This window comes from Neolamprologus brichardi, chromosome 8, assembly GCF_056152115.1.
Source record: "Neolamprologus brichardi isolate AB-2024 chromosome 8, ASM5615211v1, whole genome shotgun sequence".
Classification (NCBI taxonomy): domain Eukaryota; kingdom Metazoa; phylum Chordata; class Actinopteri; order Cichliformes; family Cichlidae; genus Neolamprologus; species Neolamprologus brichardi.
In genome coordinates, this window is record NC_142111.1 from 3,303,046 (window position 1) to 3,319,564 (window position 16,519).

The window sequence follows — 16,519 nt, forward strand, 5'->3', positions numbered from 1 at the left end:
AGTATTTAAAAAAAAAAAAACTGGTGTGAAAAGCAAAGAGTCAGCAAACCTTTCTACTCTCAGCAAGAATAAATATCCTTTTAAAATCTCTGGGTTTTACTAGAGTGTTGTTTAGGGTGTACTAAGGTTAAGGCCACAAATATGAACCTTGTTTGGAACATACTTTTAATCCTTGGTTAAGTGAATTTTTAAAAATTCTACATTAAGGTGTGTTTTTCTTGTTTCTAGGATCCTATTTATATATTTTGATGGGTAGGTTACTTGAAAAAACCATAATGCTAAAATCTTTACATGCGATTTAAATGCTGTTGTGTAGAAGCCTTAATTTAGTGCGAATATACTCTTTTCCTTGAGCGCTATCGGTCCTCTCAGATAACTATTTAGCTGGGTTGATTTTCCCCCAAAATGTCAAACATCTAGCTTAAAGTTACATCTTCCGTGCAACAGCTGTCATATTCTCTGTCTGAAGGTCATGACAGGGAGTACAAAATCAAGGTTGAGGGAGGGAAAAAAGGAAATCCGCTGTATATGCATCACTTAACCTCCTACTTCACTATCATGACTGTGATCCATGACAGCCAGGCATTCTCCAAAGAGCTTGGGAAGAGATTAAAGCCTCTCTGTCTGTCTCTCATGCTGCTAAGCACCAGTTCCCCCTCATTCAAAGGGCTGAAACCAAGGCTTTGAATAGAACAGTCACGGACCAATCGCAGGCAGGGGAGGGGTGCCTCTGTCCTTCTAATAAAGTCACCGAGAAAACATTCACACTCTGTAGGTCGAGCACTCCACCTAGTGTTTGTGAAGAAACACAATCAGACTCTCTGAGGTGATACAAATGGGTAAAAGCAAACTCCAAATGTGCCCGCACAATGAGCACATTCAGAGAAACACAAGGTGATTAAAGGAAATCCAAAAGGGCTAAGGGAAGTTTTACAAAAACAAGGCTTATTCTGGAACCTGCCACTAAATCAGGCACCACCAGTATTTTGGCACAACATCGAATATACCGAGGAAATGTCTAAGCTGGACATCAGTCAGCTTATTTAACTATTTATTACGATAAATTAACACCCTAAATAAGTAAGTTTGATGCCAAGTAAATTTGCTCCCTGGATTGTAGAAAGTGACATAGCAGCCTTCATATGGTAAAAATGTTTAAAGGGCTTCAAACTGACTGAGAGGCAGCGCTGTCTTGTCTCTGCTATGTCTTTAAGTTATAAGCCTTAATTAAACCTGACTGCACTAGAAGCACCAACACTGACTAAAGATATTTCATTCTGTTTGTTACTTCCTTCAAACTGGAGAATGTTAAATGCTCAAATGTTATTAGATGCAAGTGGCTCAAATCCTGAGAATAAAAGAGGCATTTTGTCAGAGGTATCTTCCTCCCCACTGTCGCCAAGTGCTGTCTCAGGTATGTCCTGAGGAGTCAGCTGAATGGTAAGAAGAAGATCCGGGCTATCAATACCTACACCCTGCCCGTGATCAGGTACCCTGCTGGGATAATAAGCTGGCCAAAGTAAGAGAAATATCAAGATCAGAATGATTCTCACCATGCATGGAGGGTTTCACCCCAAGTCCAGCACCCTGAGGCTGTATGCTAAGTGGAAAGTAGGAGGCCGGGGACTAGTGAGTGTCAGTACCACAGTCTCGATTGAGGCAACAAACATCCATGAATACATCAGGAAGATGGCCAGAACTGACCGCATGCTCAGTGAATACCAAAGGCAGCAGAAACCCAAGAAAGAGGAGGAACCATCATGGAAGGACAGGCCCCTGCAGATAGAGGAAGTGGCTGACATCCAGAAGTCCTACCAGTGGCTGGACTGTTAGACAGCACAGGAACAAGCTCTGAGCACAAGATCCATAGAGTCTAGGGTCTATCACACCAGGCAAGACCCCAGGCGCAGGCTGTGTAAAGATGCCCCTGAGACAATCCAGCACATAACAGGGTGCAAGATGCTAGCAGACAAGGCCTACATGGAACACCATAACCAAGTGGCCGGCATAGTATACAGGAATATCTGTGCCGAGTACGGACTGGAAGTCCCGAGGTCAAAATGGGAGAAATGGTCGAAAATGGCCGAGCTAAGATCCTGTGGGACTTCCAGATACGGACGGACAGAATGGTGATGCTAACCAACCAGACAAGCAGAGGAAGATGGCCATAGTGATAGATGTAGCATTAACAAATGACAGCAACATTTGGAAGGAAGACGAGAAGCTGGAGAAGTACCAAGGGCTCAGAGGAGAGGTTGAGAAGATGTGGAGGCTGAAGGTAACAGTGACTCCCAAGCCAGGCGAGTGGCTCCAGCAGATCCCAGGAACAACATCGGAGAGCTCTGTTGAGAAGAGCGCAGTCGTAGGAACAACTAAGATACTGCACAGGACCATCAAGATCCCAGGCCTCTGGCAGAGGACCCGAGCTTGAAGGACAGACCACCCTCAGGGGCGAGAGGGGAATTTTAAAATAAATATAAATGGGTTTATTAATCATCAGTGATGTCATGAAGACATCAGACTGGACTGACTAAACCAAAGCTGCCATAAAGAACACTTGAGAAAATCATCCCTACCGTTCTCTGTGAAACTACTCTAGTGTCATCTCAGTCTTTTGGTTAGTTTTTTTTAAACATTGTTGCGTATACACTTTTTGCTCTCATACCTGCTGCATTTTAACTTTGTTTATATTAGACTGGACTATTTTTATCCCTTATCCTGGTGCTGTGACATAATGATTTCCCATGTGGCACCAGTAAAGTCTCCATTTATCAATTTGTCTAATAAAATTAGTGTTAATAATTACCAGATTTCTTTGTTTGTTTTAAACCAGCAAGGAGTCATTGCCGATCAGTGAGCCCATCCTTACTGCCATTTAGCTTAGGTTAAGGTTACAAAGCAACTGGCATCCTTCAGCTCATGCCTCCTGTCACAGACATTGTGAGGTCTCCTTCCTAATGGCTCAGATTTGGATCTAAACCGAAATCTTTCCCTGAATATAAACAGTTTTAGTGCCTAAATGAAACGGGACAAATGGCAGCCTGCAGGTTCAGTCTTGTGATTTTTCGCTACGATCTGGCCAACAGTGGATACAAAATGAAAGCACCTTAAGATGGTCATCGCTGTAAACTGTTATGTTCCTTTTCATCACTACCTATTCGACTTGACACAACTCGACTAAAAGAGCTACAAACAACATCGAAACTGAATAATAATCCAAATATTACAAACATTAATTCTAATGTTTAGCAGCAATACAAATAATATTACACAGATTACAAAACACGTAACATTTCATTAATAGTTTACTGTTAGTAACAAAAGTTCAATTAGTGATTTACAGTTTAATGATGGTGTAACTAAAGTGTTACTGGATGGATGGCTCTTCACGTAGCCTCCTTTTACAATCATTACACTTGTGATGTTATAACCTAGTCTGGCCATGATGGAAACCACAGCACAGCCGTACCATCATGGTTCATCTTGAATAGAAATGTGCTTTTCATGCATCCCAAATCTAGATTTCTGCTCGTTTCACTTTACAAGCAGAGCCACCATGTGTATAATAATAATAATAATAATAATAATCATAATAATATACCCAGCAGACCAAACTTGCCCACAAAAGTTGCTTTAATTGATTGTTAAAAATAAGGCTATAGATGCTGCAGACGTACAAGATATTTGTACTGCAAACATGGAGGAGGAGCCCCTGCTGAGTTAATGAAAGCAGTCTCAGAGGGGAGGGATGACACAGCTGTGTGGAGGAGCTCTGCTGAAGGCTCTACAACAAAGTTTCCTCTGTCATGCTGTGATGGGATGGAGCTGCCCAATCAGTGCCTCCCAGACTTCAGTTTGACTTCATTTCCCACGCTGGAGGTGGAAACTGATGCGTCTGCTGACAAGCTGCAGGGCTTCTGCTTTCAAACAGCCCACGCTCACTCCGCTTCAGAGGTGCATAGCTGAGTAAAGTCATACAATAAACAAAAAACCCAAGCCACATTCATGTTTCATACATATATATATATATATATATAATCATATATATTCATATTCCATGTACAAAGATACAATCTGAATTGCAAAGGCTCAATCATTGTAAATAAATACTGAAATGGCTAAATTGCAATAATATTACTCTTCTCTCCTGGAGAGAAGACGCACAAACACACACACCCTCGCAAAACGACAACAGGCCTCCGCTATAGTGGTTCAATACAAAGAACAAAACAAAAGTGCAGCGTGCTGACACGCAGGCCAGAGACCGTCTCCAGTGGACATCTGACACACTGCACTCAGTGGGGACAGACATGAAAAAGAAAAGTTCATACATGGCAAACGGGGCTTTGCCACCAGGCTGTGATATTGCTAATTGACACATATATTTCAGTTTTGACCTCCTATTAAAAAGAAGAATTTTTGGGGGGTGGTTGGGGGGGGACACGGGGTGATAATCCTCAGTGTGGCTTTTTTATCCTCTCAGTTTTAGGTCCAGCAGCACATTCTCTTTTCCCATACCCTAAAAATATTCCCACATATTAAAGTCTAAAAATAGATCTCATCTATACATTAGGAATTCTGTTAGAAAAACTCACACAGTATCAACATGGAGGCAGACTCACATGCTGCAGAAAGGTGCCATCATTTAGACCAGACACAATTATTGTTTTAGCATGTGGAAAACTTTATATTCTTTAACCTTTGGTAACAATCAGAGCATTGTTTTGAGAAAAAAATGAATACTCTGTTACACTCAAAGCCTTTATATCAGTCCTCACGCATATCAAAGAGCCAAAGGACTCGACCTCATCCTGGATTCAGTACACGTCTGTGGTGTGTAAACATAAAGAAAGTCCTTTCTTTAGGTTTATACAGACACAGAAGCTTCTGTTTGTTATGTCATCAAATGTTCTGTGAGTGAGTTAAAATAGCTGCTACTGCAACTCCATTAGAGCTGCAGTTTGTGCCTCTCGTTCATTAACACTGGGTTCAGTCACAGAGATAAGCATCAGGAAACACAACAACCCCAACCATGCAGAGTCTAAAGACACGTCCTGGGAGGGGAAAACAAAATATGAAGCAGCACTACATGAAGTGCCAGGAAACGTTTTCAAGAGGACCATGAATACCTGTGCAAAACGAGACATTTTATAGTTGTTATAGAGCAACATTTGCTGCTGCAAATGCTGCAAACTGCTGCTGCACAAGAGGATGGAGCGCCATGTTGCATCTATAAATTGTGCAGGTGTAACTACAGACACTACAGTAAGACTAATCAAATGCTAGAATTTCACCAAAGCCAAAGCAGAAACAGCCTGTACCTCACAGCATTAAATTATTTGTCTGATAAGGACAAACAGCACAAACATGATGCAGAAGTTCATTTCAGTGACTCGAAATTTGAGAATGTAAAACTCAGCAGCCTGATTGGTCACATTCCTCCTTCAGCAGAGTCCAGAATTATAAGTTGCATATTTAAAAAAACAACAAACAAAAAAACACTGATTGTGTGTGTTTGTGTTGAACGGACTAATCTGCTGTACAGGCTTCGAAGTTATTCATGGGTGAAGTTGGGAATAATAACATTAAAGTCTGTGGCACCTCTAGTGGCCATTAGAAGAACTACAATCTTTGGTGCTTCCACATGGGCTCTTTTTTCCAGGGCTCGGTTCTGCAGCGTGGTGCAGATCTGTCGCCTGAATGTAGCGGCAACACACGAGGCACAAACTGGGCTACCATTACTGCAAATTGATTATTAGGATAGATAAACAAAGCAGACACAAACCAGCTTGATATGTGGTGTATTGCATTTGACCTAAAGACTTTCAAAAGCAAAGTTATCAAATGAAAGCTTTTCATTTTACACTATTAAAGAGTGTCACTTATGTGGCCACTTTCTGTTGTGTTTTCATTGACCGATTTTACATATGCCGAGTCCAGCATGGGCACACAGTAACTGGACTGAATGAAGGGAACCTGGAAATGTCAAATACAACAAATCAAAAGTAATTCTTCTGTCCTCAACAACCGCTTTACATTAAATAATATTAAAAGAGGCATTATAACAGATTACATTTCAAATCCATGAAATTAAAAAGAAAGAAAACAATAATAAAACAACATGCATCAAGGTTAACGTTGAGGAGGAGCTCAGAGCAGTTTTTGCTTGTTTTACTCTTTCTGTCCAGGACTGAGGAAGAAAAAGTGCTGATTAAACTCGCAGAGGAGCCTCGCCCACCTCGACGACTCCGTGGTTTGAGAGAAAAGGCAAATCAGGCCTCGAGAGCTCAGTCCTGAGTCACCTGCCAAACGATAAGGTGGCTGCGCTCGGCTTTAGGCTGAAGTTTGATGGGGGCGTCCTCCGCCTCCTCCATCTCTCCGTCCTCATCGCCTGCAGACACACAAGTCGTCATGTTCTCCTCTACAACCACTGCGCCATTACCGACTGGTCTGTAAGCACGTCATGCAATAAACTCACCCATTCTGAAGTCGATGTAGCCTTCGCCTCCGCTCATCACCAGCATACACTTAGTTCCTTCCTGAGTTGTGGCATCTGCCGCCTTGTCAGCAGCTGCTTCTCCTGCAGACGATGCAGATGGAGCTGCGTGACCTGAAAGCACAGAGGGACAAACTGTAACCACCGCCAGGCTCCAGATCACATCTGCTCAGCCACTTTTTTCTAGTTTTCACATTTAGCCCTTGTTAATTACAACACCCTGTCAGATTTCAGCTCACTAGTTAGTCAGCTGTTTGAGAATGACAGGAACTATAACAAAGCATTGCATTCCCCTTTTTTACTAGTCAATAAAGGACCGAGTTGTTGTGCTAAAGCATTGGATTTTATGCCTACTCAGTTTTAATGCAGAGTTAAGAAACAAACACGAGCAAGGACCGAAAGCAGAGGTTGGCATCACTTGTTTTGTCATCATAGTGCTGTCAGCGTTAATCTCGTTAAAATGACGTTAACGCCATAACTGCATTAACCTGGCAAATCTCCGTTAGCGAGTTAGCGCGGATCGCCCCGTGCGTGGGGCTTCACGGAGTGAACGCGTTAATGAGTTAACCGCGCTAACGCCTTGTTGATAGACTGGCTGCGGTCATGTAATGTGAACTTGAACTATAAAAAGAGCCGCAGGTGTCGTCACTGGCAGTCGTGACGCGGTAAGGGCCCTTCTGCCTTGTGTTTGGGAGGGATCTAGAGTCCTTTCACTTTTCCTCATTGAATCTTTACAATCTCATACCACAATACTTTAATTTGTTAGATTTTAATGATTAAACTCCCTATATTTTGCTTTTTTCTATATTCTGTAACTATTTTATTGTATCTTTTTCCATCAGGTTTCTGGTCCCTCCTGGTTGTTAGCAGGCCAGATGAGATAATCTCCTTGGTCAGTTCTGGGTGTATCCTACTCTGTGAAGTGGAGATTTACTTATTTAATTTTCCAGTTTTGGGGGATTAGTTGATCTGCTGCTCTTTCCTCTAACCAAGAACAGCTTTGGAGAAAATGTAACTGCAGTAAATAAAGACTGCAGTAATATCACATGTCTATTTAACAACGATTTGACACCATTAATCACATTGTTCAACTAAACTAAACCCTCAGGTTGTGAGAGGTTTAGAGCAGAGGATTTGGGCTTCTGCAGTTTGTTTAGTCGATTTCTGCTTGCTCACCTGGAACAGCTGTGAAGAACTTGACAGCATCACGGTGACCATGGAAAGAGAGCTGAGCGTGAGCCATGGAGCAGTACGGGACAAACGTCCCTGCTGTGACTTTGTCGCCACTGTCGTCACCATAAACATGGACTGCACTTCCTGCTTGGTTACCAGCTGCCTTGGTAACCTTGCTGGCTGCTAATGATAGAGCATGAGTGAATCAACTATTAAGCAACATAATGTCATTACTACACTGCAACAGGTCATTCAGAGATCACACATAAAGGCAGCAACACATACAGAACAAATAAACATGACCAAAGTCTCAACTAACAGGTTAGAAAAGAACTAAACAGATCCAGCTCAGACTCACCCTCTGTCAGAGGGATGGAGATGATAACGCCATTGCCAGTTCCGATCCACAGACGGTTACACGACACCATCAGAGCCGTGATTCTGACAAATGAGAAGCCCAGTTTGCCCGTGCCTGGAACACAGACAAAACTTTTATCTCTGCATTTTCAAAACATGCTGCTGTTGTCAAGACAGACGATTGTAGAACTGACCCAACATTTTGCTGACATAGGGCTCGATGTCGACATCCTGGAGGTGCTGGTAGGTGTGAGCGTGGAACAGCCTGAGGGTGGAGTCGAGTCTGATGGACACCCAGATACCGTCGCCGTCCCAGGCCAGCAGACGTACCTGACTGTCCTTACGAGGGTGGGCATCAAATGATTTCTGCAGTGCACAAAGACATTAGCAGTTCAGACATGAAGCAAAGGGAAGATTTCAGAATTGCTAATCATTACCACGAGGTTACTGTACCTCTATCTTCATGGCTTTAGGTTGCACCACATAGATCCTGTTCCTGAAGCCACACCACACCTTATCATGCACTACTGTCATGCAGCGGATGGAGTGGTGAGGCCTCCCCAAGTCTAACAGATGGTAGTTTGTCAGGTCCCACTGTCCATCTTACAAAATAAAGTCAAGTTAGACACCTGGATACTGTGTACACACGTTAAAGAAGGAAGTGGCAACAGCTCAACTCTCACCTACACCTCTGTGGAAAATGGCTAACGTGCCATCAGAGAGGCCGACTAGCACACGCCCTTTCACGTGTCTGTGGGAGGAAACGTGGGAGAATTACATGTTTAAACAAGCAAATAAGAGGGACATAAACTCCAGCTGCCACCTGTCTGAATGCACTTACACTATGCCGAGCACAGACTCCTTCAGCTTTATAGAGTGAAGACACTTCTTCCACTGAGCCACGGAGGAGTGCACGTACACACTGGAATCACAGCAGGTGCATTGATTTAGACAGAGGTTTTTTTTCTGTTTTTAAATTCAGTCACATACAAAAGTGCTGAGTGAAAGAAAAATGGAAAAAAAAAACTCTCACTATCCATTCTGTGCGCCCAGCCACATAGTGGGAAGAACACTGCTCATTTTCTGAGCCTCTTCTCTCATCAGGTCCTGCTCCTCTGCGCTGGGGTTCAAGCTCACGCCATCCTTCAGCAGATCGCTCTCCCTGCTCGTCAGAGAACACAGTAACTACAGTGTTTACATCAGACATCTGCACTGGGACGGTTTAATCTTATGTGTTTGGACCCGAGTACCCAAGAAGGACTGATTGTGTGTGTTTGTTGTACTTCAAAAGAGCAAAAAGTCAGTTATCGCCACCTTTCCCTTTTGTACAGCTGACTCTCGTCAGTAATTAAAAGTATTTAAGCCCAATGAAAGGTGAGCTCTGGGCCAGAGTGCCATTAGTGTGCTTACAGCTAGTGAGCTGAGTGTTTTTGTGGTTTTCAGCTAGTAAGCTGCACTCTTTTTGACTTAAATGTTATTCAATAAAGCACAAAGTGAGTTTTGTTTATTTCTTTAAATGGTGATAGCAGCTTGTCCGTCTCTTTTAGTTAGTTTTAATAGAAACTTTAATAAAACTCTTTAATTTAACCCTTATGCCTTTTTGTCTCCTTTTTCTGACCCGGACACTTTTTGTTACCTCCCCCTCACCGCCTAGACCCCTCAGGGGAACGTAACATCGTCGTCATGCTTGATCACCAAAAGGACAAAGTTTTCTGAATGAGTCCTGTTTGTCGTCTGTCACTGTGAGTCTTAAACTTAAAAAGTGAGTGGATTAGTCACGCCGCTTCAATCAAAAGGAGACAAATAAAAATCTTGGACTGATTTTACCAACTTTCTTTTCAAGGAATAATGGATTAAATGCTTCACTGCGATGCACTGGGGATTAAGATGCAGGACTGAGCAAAAGTCTCAAATCGTCCCACATTTCTTTCCCTTTTGCTCTCAACAAGCAGCCAGATTTCAAAGGGTCCGGAGCCATAGTTCTCCAAGTTTTTCTGAACATCTTCTTTGCACATTAGCTGATTAACAAAGGAATAAAGTGCGCGCCAGATATGCAGCCATTGAACATGCAGATCAGACAGTATAATTCAGTATAGATCACGTTTCAAAAGGCACACAGTTGATGAGTGATACAGGAACAGAGCCTGACCTGAAGCTCTGATGCACTGCAGTACATGCAGCTCATGATACAGTAAATGGTTTACAGCAAGCTATTGTTGCTGCTCTGTGGTTTGTTTATGGCTCTGAAACAAATTGAAGCTTTTATTAGCAAGACTGGATCACAACACCACTTTGCCTCTTGATGTTACCTCTGAGAGTAGTTGGCTGGCGTCTCTACTTTGTGCTGAGCTCCCAGTGGATCTGTGAAGACGTGCTCAGTGTAGATTTCCCGCAGGCTTTCTCGTTGGTCAGCAGATTCTGCACTGGTCTCTGTTGCCTCTGTGGCTTCTTCCGCTGGTCTGGATTCTGGGGAAAAGATTATCTCTTAGTAGAAGCACAGTAGTTTTATTTTTGCAAATGTATCAGAAGAAGACTCCTTTGCAGTGATCCCGATAGCTCTTACCGGCTTCTCCATCTTTTCCTGCTGTCTGAGGAACAGCTGTTACTCCCTCAGCTTCACAGCCCACCACTGTGATGCCTCCCAGCACGCTATCGCCACCTGTTGAGCTGGTACTGGTTGCTGAAGAGTTGCCATCTCCCACCGGTCCCACCTCAGAGTTTGGAGGCACTTCTTCTCCAGCTGGGTAGTCTGTCTCTCTCGCACCTGAAAAAAATTAATAGAGAAATCGTGCTGTTCTTTATAACTGATGTGCGTTTTCTGCAGGCCAGTGAACGCCAACTGAGTTATCTCCACAAAAAGGACAATAAAAGAAAAAATGTCTCCAACTGTGGGATACAGATGTGCTGATTAACTGACCTGGCACGCTTGCGATGCAGAGGATGTGAGAGTTACAAACAAAGAAGCTCTCCAGGATGTTCCCAGGCTGGTTGGCATCAATGACGACAGCTTTAGTAGTAGACTTGGTGGTGGTGCAAATCCACACGAGTGACGACAACTCCTCCTGGTGCCGCTGCTCTTTCTGCTGCTCCTGGATCCACAAAAACAGAAGCGGAAAATAAATTACAAACCTTTAGTTTCCAAAAGACAACAGCAAGACCCATCGGAATTCAAATAAAGATTAATTTGAACAAAGTTACTTTAATAGAATCAAAGAATAAAAAATTTGGAAATCAGCATTTTAGGTCAAAGATCACATCAAAGTGTGTGCGTATGTACCTTGAGTTCTTGATCCAGCTTATCCAGACTGCTCTGAGATCCAATCTTCTTTTTCGGGCTCTCTGGTCCTGACACGTCACTATAAAACACACTGGCCCCGACGATTGAACCTCCATCTCTGGTTTTACCTCCAGAAAGATTCACACAGGTAGCACACCACAGCTGAAGCACAGACACACAGATACACCAGTCAGACATATGAAGAATAAGCTAATAATTTACACCACACTATGAGACAAAATGTTCATATTTCCTGTTGTGAACCAAATCTTTAAAACCTTCATAGAAGCATCTTTCTCATCTAGCGGTCTGAGGAAGACAGGAACAGGTAGACTCTTCATCTTGCTCTCTGCCTGACCACCGTTAGCCTGAAAAGCCAAACACACAAACAGTAACTGCATTTAAAGCTTTGTTCTAGTGTGAACATCCCTTTGGTACAATTAATATTCTCCTTTCCTTACTTTGTACTTCTTAGGGAGGCTCCAGCCGTACGCCTGCAGTCTGCCATCCTCCTTCTGGACGTGGGCTTTGACCTGCTGGTATTGAGCCCTCTTCTGTTCTCGCCTGGATACCACACTATCAGCTGGCGCTCTGCGGGACAAAATAGCCGCTATTAACTCGACTCCATGTTGCATTTCCCATCTCTCTTCTGCGCTAAACTTTGCTCCTCTTCCCCTGCTACATACGGTCACAGCCACTGAATGAAGTTCAGAGACAGCGGACAAGAAAGGTTAAGAGAAATTATTGAACTCATAGATGACAAGGCTAAATAAAAGAAAAGACAATTTTTCATTGATTATTTTTCTTTTTTCCTCTTCATGTCAGTAGCCACTATACTACCGCCTCAGCTCCTCTACACAGTTTATGGCTGACTAAAGAAAGGTGACTACAGATCAGGGCATCCGCTTCTCACAACAAACATGCAAACTAAGTCAGACTGAGGTGCAGGTAGGCTGCTATGATTTTGAGCGAGGTACAGGAAACTGCTGAAACACTGATAACTTACTCCTTGATTTAATTACTGATTTGTTGTCCATTGTGTCTCCCTGCACATTCTCAACTTGTCTCACTTCTCCTCAACTCACACGTGTTTCTGTAGTTTGTGGCTGCACTGACCAGAGCTCAAATCTTGACAGCCTAAATGTTTAATTTATCAAATGTGTGCTGAAGGGCAGCAAGGTGACGCGGTGGTTAGCAGTGCTGCTTCACAGCAAGAAGGTTCTGGGTTCAGCACCACGTGGCCGGAGCCTTTCTTGGATTTTGCATGTTCTCCCCATGTTCGTGTGGGTTTTTTCCGGGAACTCGGGTTTCCTCCCACAGTCCATAGACATGCAGTTAGTGAGGTTAGGTTAACTGGTGATTCTAAATTAACCATAGGTGTGAATGATCGTCTGTCTTTATGTGTTAGCCCTGCGACAGACTGGCGACCTGCCCAGGGTCTACCCTGCCTCTCGCCCTATGACAGCTGGGATAGGCAACCCTGAAGTGGAAGACCATGGATGAATGGATGAATGGAACATTTGAAGTGCGATTTTTATTTCCTAGTGTAAAAGTTCAATAGCAAAGATAAAACAAGCTGAATACTTTTGGACACTTGGATCAAAGAATTTATCACTGAAGAAAATATTTGGAAAAATTAAAAATGAATATGAGTGGGATGTTTGTGATCTTTGGTCAGTGCTCCAAAAGTAATCTCAGCAAACACGACTAACAGTGTGTGTTTTCTGACTCACTCCTCATTGAGGAAGTCAAAGGCTTTGCTCTTGTCACTGGGCAGCTGCTGCAGGGTGCTGCTCTTCTTCTTGACGGACGGCTGAATCTGAGAGGTGGGTGCGTTGTACTTGACGTTTACTGGGGCCTCCGCTGCCGGCTTCTTGGCTCCTCCGCCCGACGAGCTGAACAAACGGCTGAAACTGGAGGTGTAAGGGCAGGGAAGTGGAAAGGGAAAAAGGGGGGGGGAAAGATGGGAAAAAAAGCACACAGACAAACATATAGAGGGGCGGACACAAAAGCAGTAGCTCCAGCAACACAGGTAGGGTTTAAGAATAAAAAAGGTTCCTCTCCCAATGCCAACACGCCATGCTAGCTTTCATTCAAACCAGGGAATTAATTTGTCTTCTAAACAGAGAAGCATCAGAGCACCTGTAAATTCAGAATGCTGGAGAGCAGGAGTGCAGGGTTAATACTGAGCACCGACTAGGATGTTAGTCAACACAGAGCAAACAGGCCTGACCAAAAAAACTTCACATTCCCACAACTCCCCTACAGTAACATTTTTACCATTTTTCTAATTAACATAGGAAAATATCTGTCAATTAAAGTGGACCAATTATGCTTTTCTTTAGTGTATATATGATATATATAATTAATGTATGTGCAAGCAAATCCTCCGAGGCCTCGCACTGCTCTAAATTCTTCCTTTCAGACTGTTTTTCTTTCAACTTTTGGACTTTTGTCAGAGAGACTGGAAAACCCTAATATGGTCATCTCTGGAAAACTGCCCACTGTGAGCACACCAGCTCCAACTGCTATTTATATCTTTTGTCTGTAAGGGACGGCCAATCAGGAGAAAGCTGGCTTAAATGGATGGAGAAGGGAGCTAAAAGCGCTCGTTACACACAGAGGCACAGAACCAGATAAACAAGAATCGCTTTAAACTGTGAATCATGCAAAGCTACTTTAATTTTTTTTTTTAATGTGGTGTTAGATTCTATTAAATCTATTATATCTTTAACTGTTTCAACCAAAACACTCCACCCATATTTCTGAGTTCCCTCCCAACACACCTCCTGCACACAGACGTCACAACATCAGGCAGAATAGAGGGACACACAGGAAAAAGGCAGAGATGCACATTTGTCAGATACGGTTTTATAAGTGCAGTTATTCCAGTCCCAAAGAACTGCCTCAAACCAAACTCCATCCTTATGGACTCTAACAAAGGAGAACAACAGCTGCCTCGGAAGCTTCTGAGGTTGATTTTTACAACCCGTTTTAAAACGTAATCAAGAATCTACTGAAATCAGAGGCACTGCTCTCTCTCCTCTGTTAGAGGTTTGTTATAAGATGAGAGCTTCAAAGGTCAGTTATGTTTATCATGTCAGATTTACCTACATCCTGGAGAAACCATTCAAACATGGAATACAGAAGAAGAGCAATAAATATCAACAATCATGGTAGTTGGGATTTAAGTCCTCAAGTTAAAAAAAACATAAAAACACTTGAGCTTACAACTGCCAGAGGCTGGACTTCTTTTTCTCTGGAAGAGTTGGGTTCTCCTTTGAAGCCCTGAAAAAAAGAAAAAAAGAAAAAGAAAATTGTAACAATTTCTAACAAACTTCCTGTCTTAGCATATATTTTACTTCAGCTCTGTGTGCAGAAGAACATTTATATATGGACTCAGATGATCATGTTACCGGATCATCTCCGTCCATCTGACGGCCTCCTGCAGCTCCATGAGTCTCTCCTTGTACTGGTTCCTCTCCATCAGCACTCTGGCCATCTCCACTCTGGTGAAGCGCTTCCTCTGTGCTGTAGGCACATCACTCTGCAGGCAGGAGACCAAACTTTACTTAAAGAAGTCAAATGCCTCGACATTCTACGCTGCTCAGACTTTTATACGAATGCAACAAGCAGAAATAACAAGCGCCAAGGACTCACATCATCCTCATTGTCATTCTTGACCTTCTGTTTGGCTTCATCCAGCTCTGCTCGAACTCTGCGACAGATAACAACTGTAAAAATGCAGAATCTCGACTGGTGGGCAATTCATTTATACATTGTGTTTTGAAGCAGACTCACTTTTTAAGTTCTTCCTCTAATTCTTTGTTTTTTTCCTCCAGTTTGGTCTTAGCATGTGTGACAGCATTCAGCTCTCCTTGCAGTACCTCCTTCTCACACGACAGCTCATCCACACGAGATATCAGGTCATTCTTCACCACATTCAAAGCATTTCTGAAAAGTAATGCATAGGCAGAAAAACACACAATCTGCTGTAATATCAATTTTAAACACAAGGGGGCGCCATTGCTCTGTTCATCAATATTGGTTATTTCTATATTAATTTATCCATAAACTGACAAATTTTAACTCTGTGGTAAAAGTCTATCAAGTAGAGTCAAAAAAAGGCCAGCTGGTTATTTTAAAGGTGGAAACATGACTCCACTCATCAGCCATTTTTAAAATGAAGTAAAGTGGAATTTATGGTCCCGCATACGTGTCCATCCGTATACTCTTTTCGGTCGGAGAGAGTGCAGGAGAGCGATCCTGACTGCTGCTGGAAGGCAGATGATGAATCATGTATGCATCTGTCAAACGTTAACTGGTGCCAAAGTAGAGCAGGGAGTAATAGCACAGTTCATCGGGAATGGGAGAAACACGTACCTCAAAGATCCAAAAATAAAGCATGAAAAGCAGCGACAGTGGCTGCAGAGGACGATTTCCATTGTTTTTAACACTTTCAGCTGTTGCTCTGCTGCTGTTTCACTTCAGTGCTTTGCTCTTTTTTGCAGGTGGCTCACGGACCAACAATAACACGAGCAAGAAAGGCCCACAGACCAGCTGTAACCAAACCATAACTCACTGCAGACAGACAGGCGGACAGCGAACACACTCTCTCTGCAGGACCATAAATTCATCTGCAGCCACATTGTGCCAGGAGACACAGTGACATATTGGACCACAGATTTATTAACAGCTTGTGACAACATAGGACTCTCTTATGCCTTTAGAAATAAATAAATAAATAAATACTTATCTGGCTTTAACTAGCGAGGCACAGTGTCAGTTTATGACATGTCTGTACTCACTGGTGTCTGAAGCTGTGAGTACAAAACTTCACTGTTGTAGGCTCATTAGTGATTCTAAATGAACCGCAGGTTTGCGTGAGTGTGAGTGATTGTCTGTCTGCAGACAACCACAGCGGCTCACCTGTCCAGGCGCCTCTCGCCCTGTGGCAGCTGGCAGGTTTGCAGCACTCTGGGATACACTTATTTTTGCTGCTCTTAATAGTCTGCATTGGTCACCATTGAAATAAAATACTTGTGTACTAAACTGGCACAGCTTGAACAGCTCGCCTCCAAAACCTTTCAGTGATTACTCACTTGGTCTCTAGCAGCTGGGTGTTCTCATGGATAAGGTGTTCAACTTCTCGCCCCATACCTGAAAATGACCAGAGACCGACATTAAATCAAAATATCAATCAAAATCTTACTGAC

At 43.0% G+C, this 16,519-nt stretch overlaps 1 protein-coding gene across 3 annotated transcripts in view; it reads right to left on the reverse strand.

Moving 5' to 3' along the window:
* Positions 1-4,020: 4,020 nt before the first annotated feature.
* Positions 4,021-16,519, reverse strand: part of spag9b (sperm associated antigen 9b) — a 42,336-nt gene continuing 29,837 nt past the window's right edge. For 2 of the 3 annotated variants that reach the window (XM_087845276.1, XM_087845278.1), the window contains 21 exons: positions 16,406-16,463; positions 15,105-15,257; positions 14,964-15,021; positions 14,720-14,850; positions 14,535-14,591; positions 13,037-13,216; positions 11,765-11,894; positions 11,582-11,671; positions 11,304-11,465; positions 10,944-11,115; positions 10,590-10,790; positions 10,336-10,492; positions 9,060-9,188; positions 8,868-8,948; positions 8,710-8,777; positions 8,480-8,628; positions 8,221-8,392; positions 8,028-8,141; positions 7,673-7,852; positions 6,479-6,610; positions 4,021-6,391 (listed from right to left, as the gene is read on the reverse strand). In XM_087845276.1, the coding sequence (XP_087701402.1) occupies positions 6,288-6,391; positions 6,479-6,610; positions 7,673-7,852; positions 8,028-8,141; positions 8,221-8,392; positions 8,480-8,628; positions 8,710-8,777; positions 8,868-8,948; positions 9,060-9,188; positions 10,336-10,492; positions 10,590-10,790; positions 10,944-11,115; positions 11,304-11,465; positions 11,582-11,671; positions 11,765-11,894; positions 13,037-13,216; positions 14,535-14,591; positions 14,720-14,850; positions 14,964-15,021; positions 15,105-15,257; positions 16,406-16,463 (2,678 nt within the window). In that variant the 3' untranslated portion in view covers positions 4,021-6,287. The remainder of the gene's footprint in view (positions 6,392-6,478; positions 6,611-7,672; positions 7,853-8,027; positions 8,142-8,220; positions 8,393-8,479; positions 8,629-8,709; positions 8,778-8,867; positions 8,949-9,059; positions 9,189-10,335; positions 10,493-10,589; positions 10,791-10,943; positions 11,116-11,303; positions 11,466-11,581; positions 11,672-11,764; positions 11,895-13,036; positions 13,217-14,534; positions 14,592-14,719; positions 14,851-14,963; positions 15,022-15,104; positions 15,258-16,405; positions 16,464-16,519) is intronic. The other variant, XM_087845277.1, reaches the window with a different exon arrangement.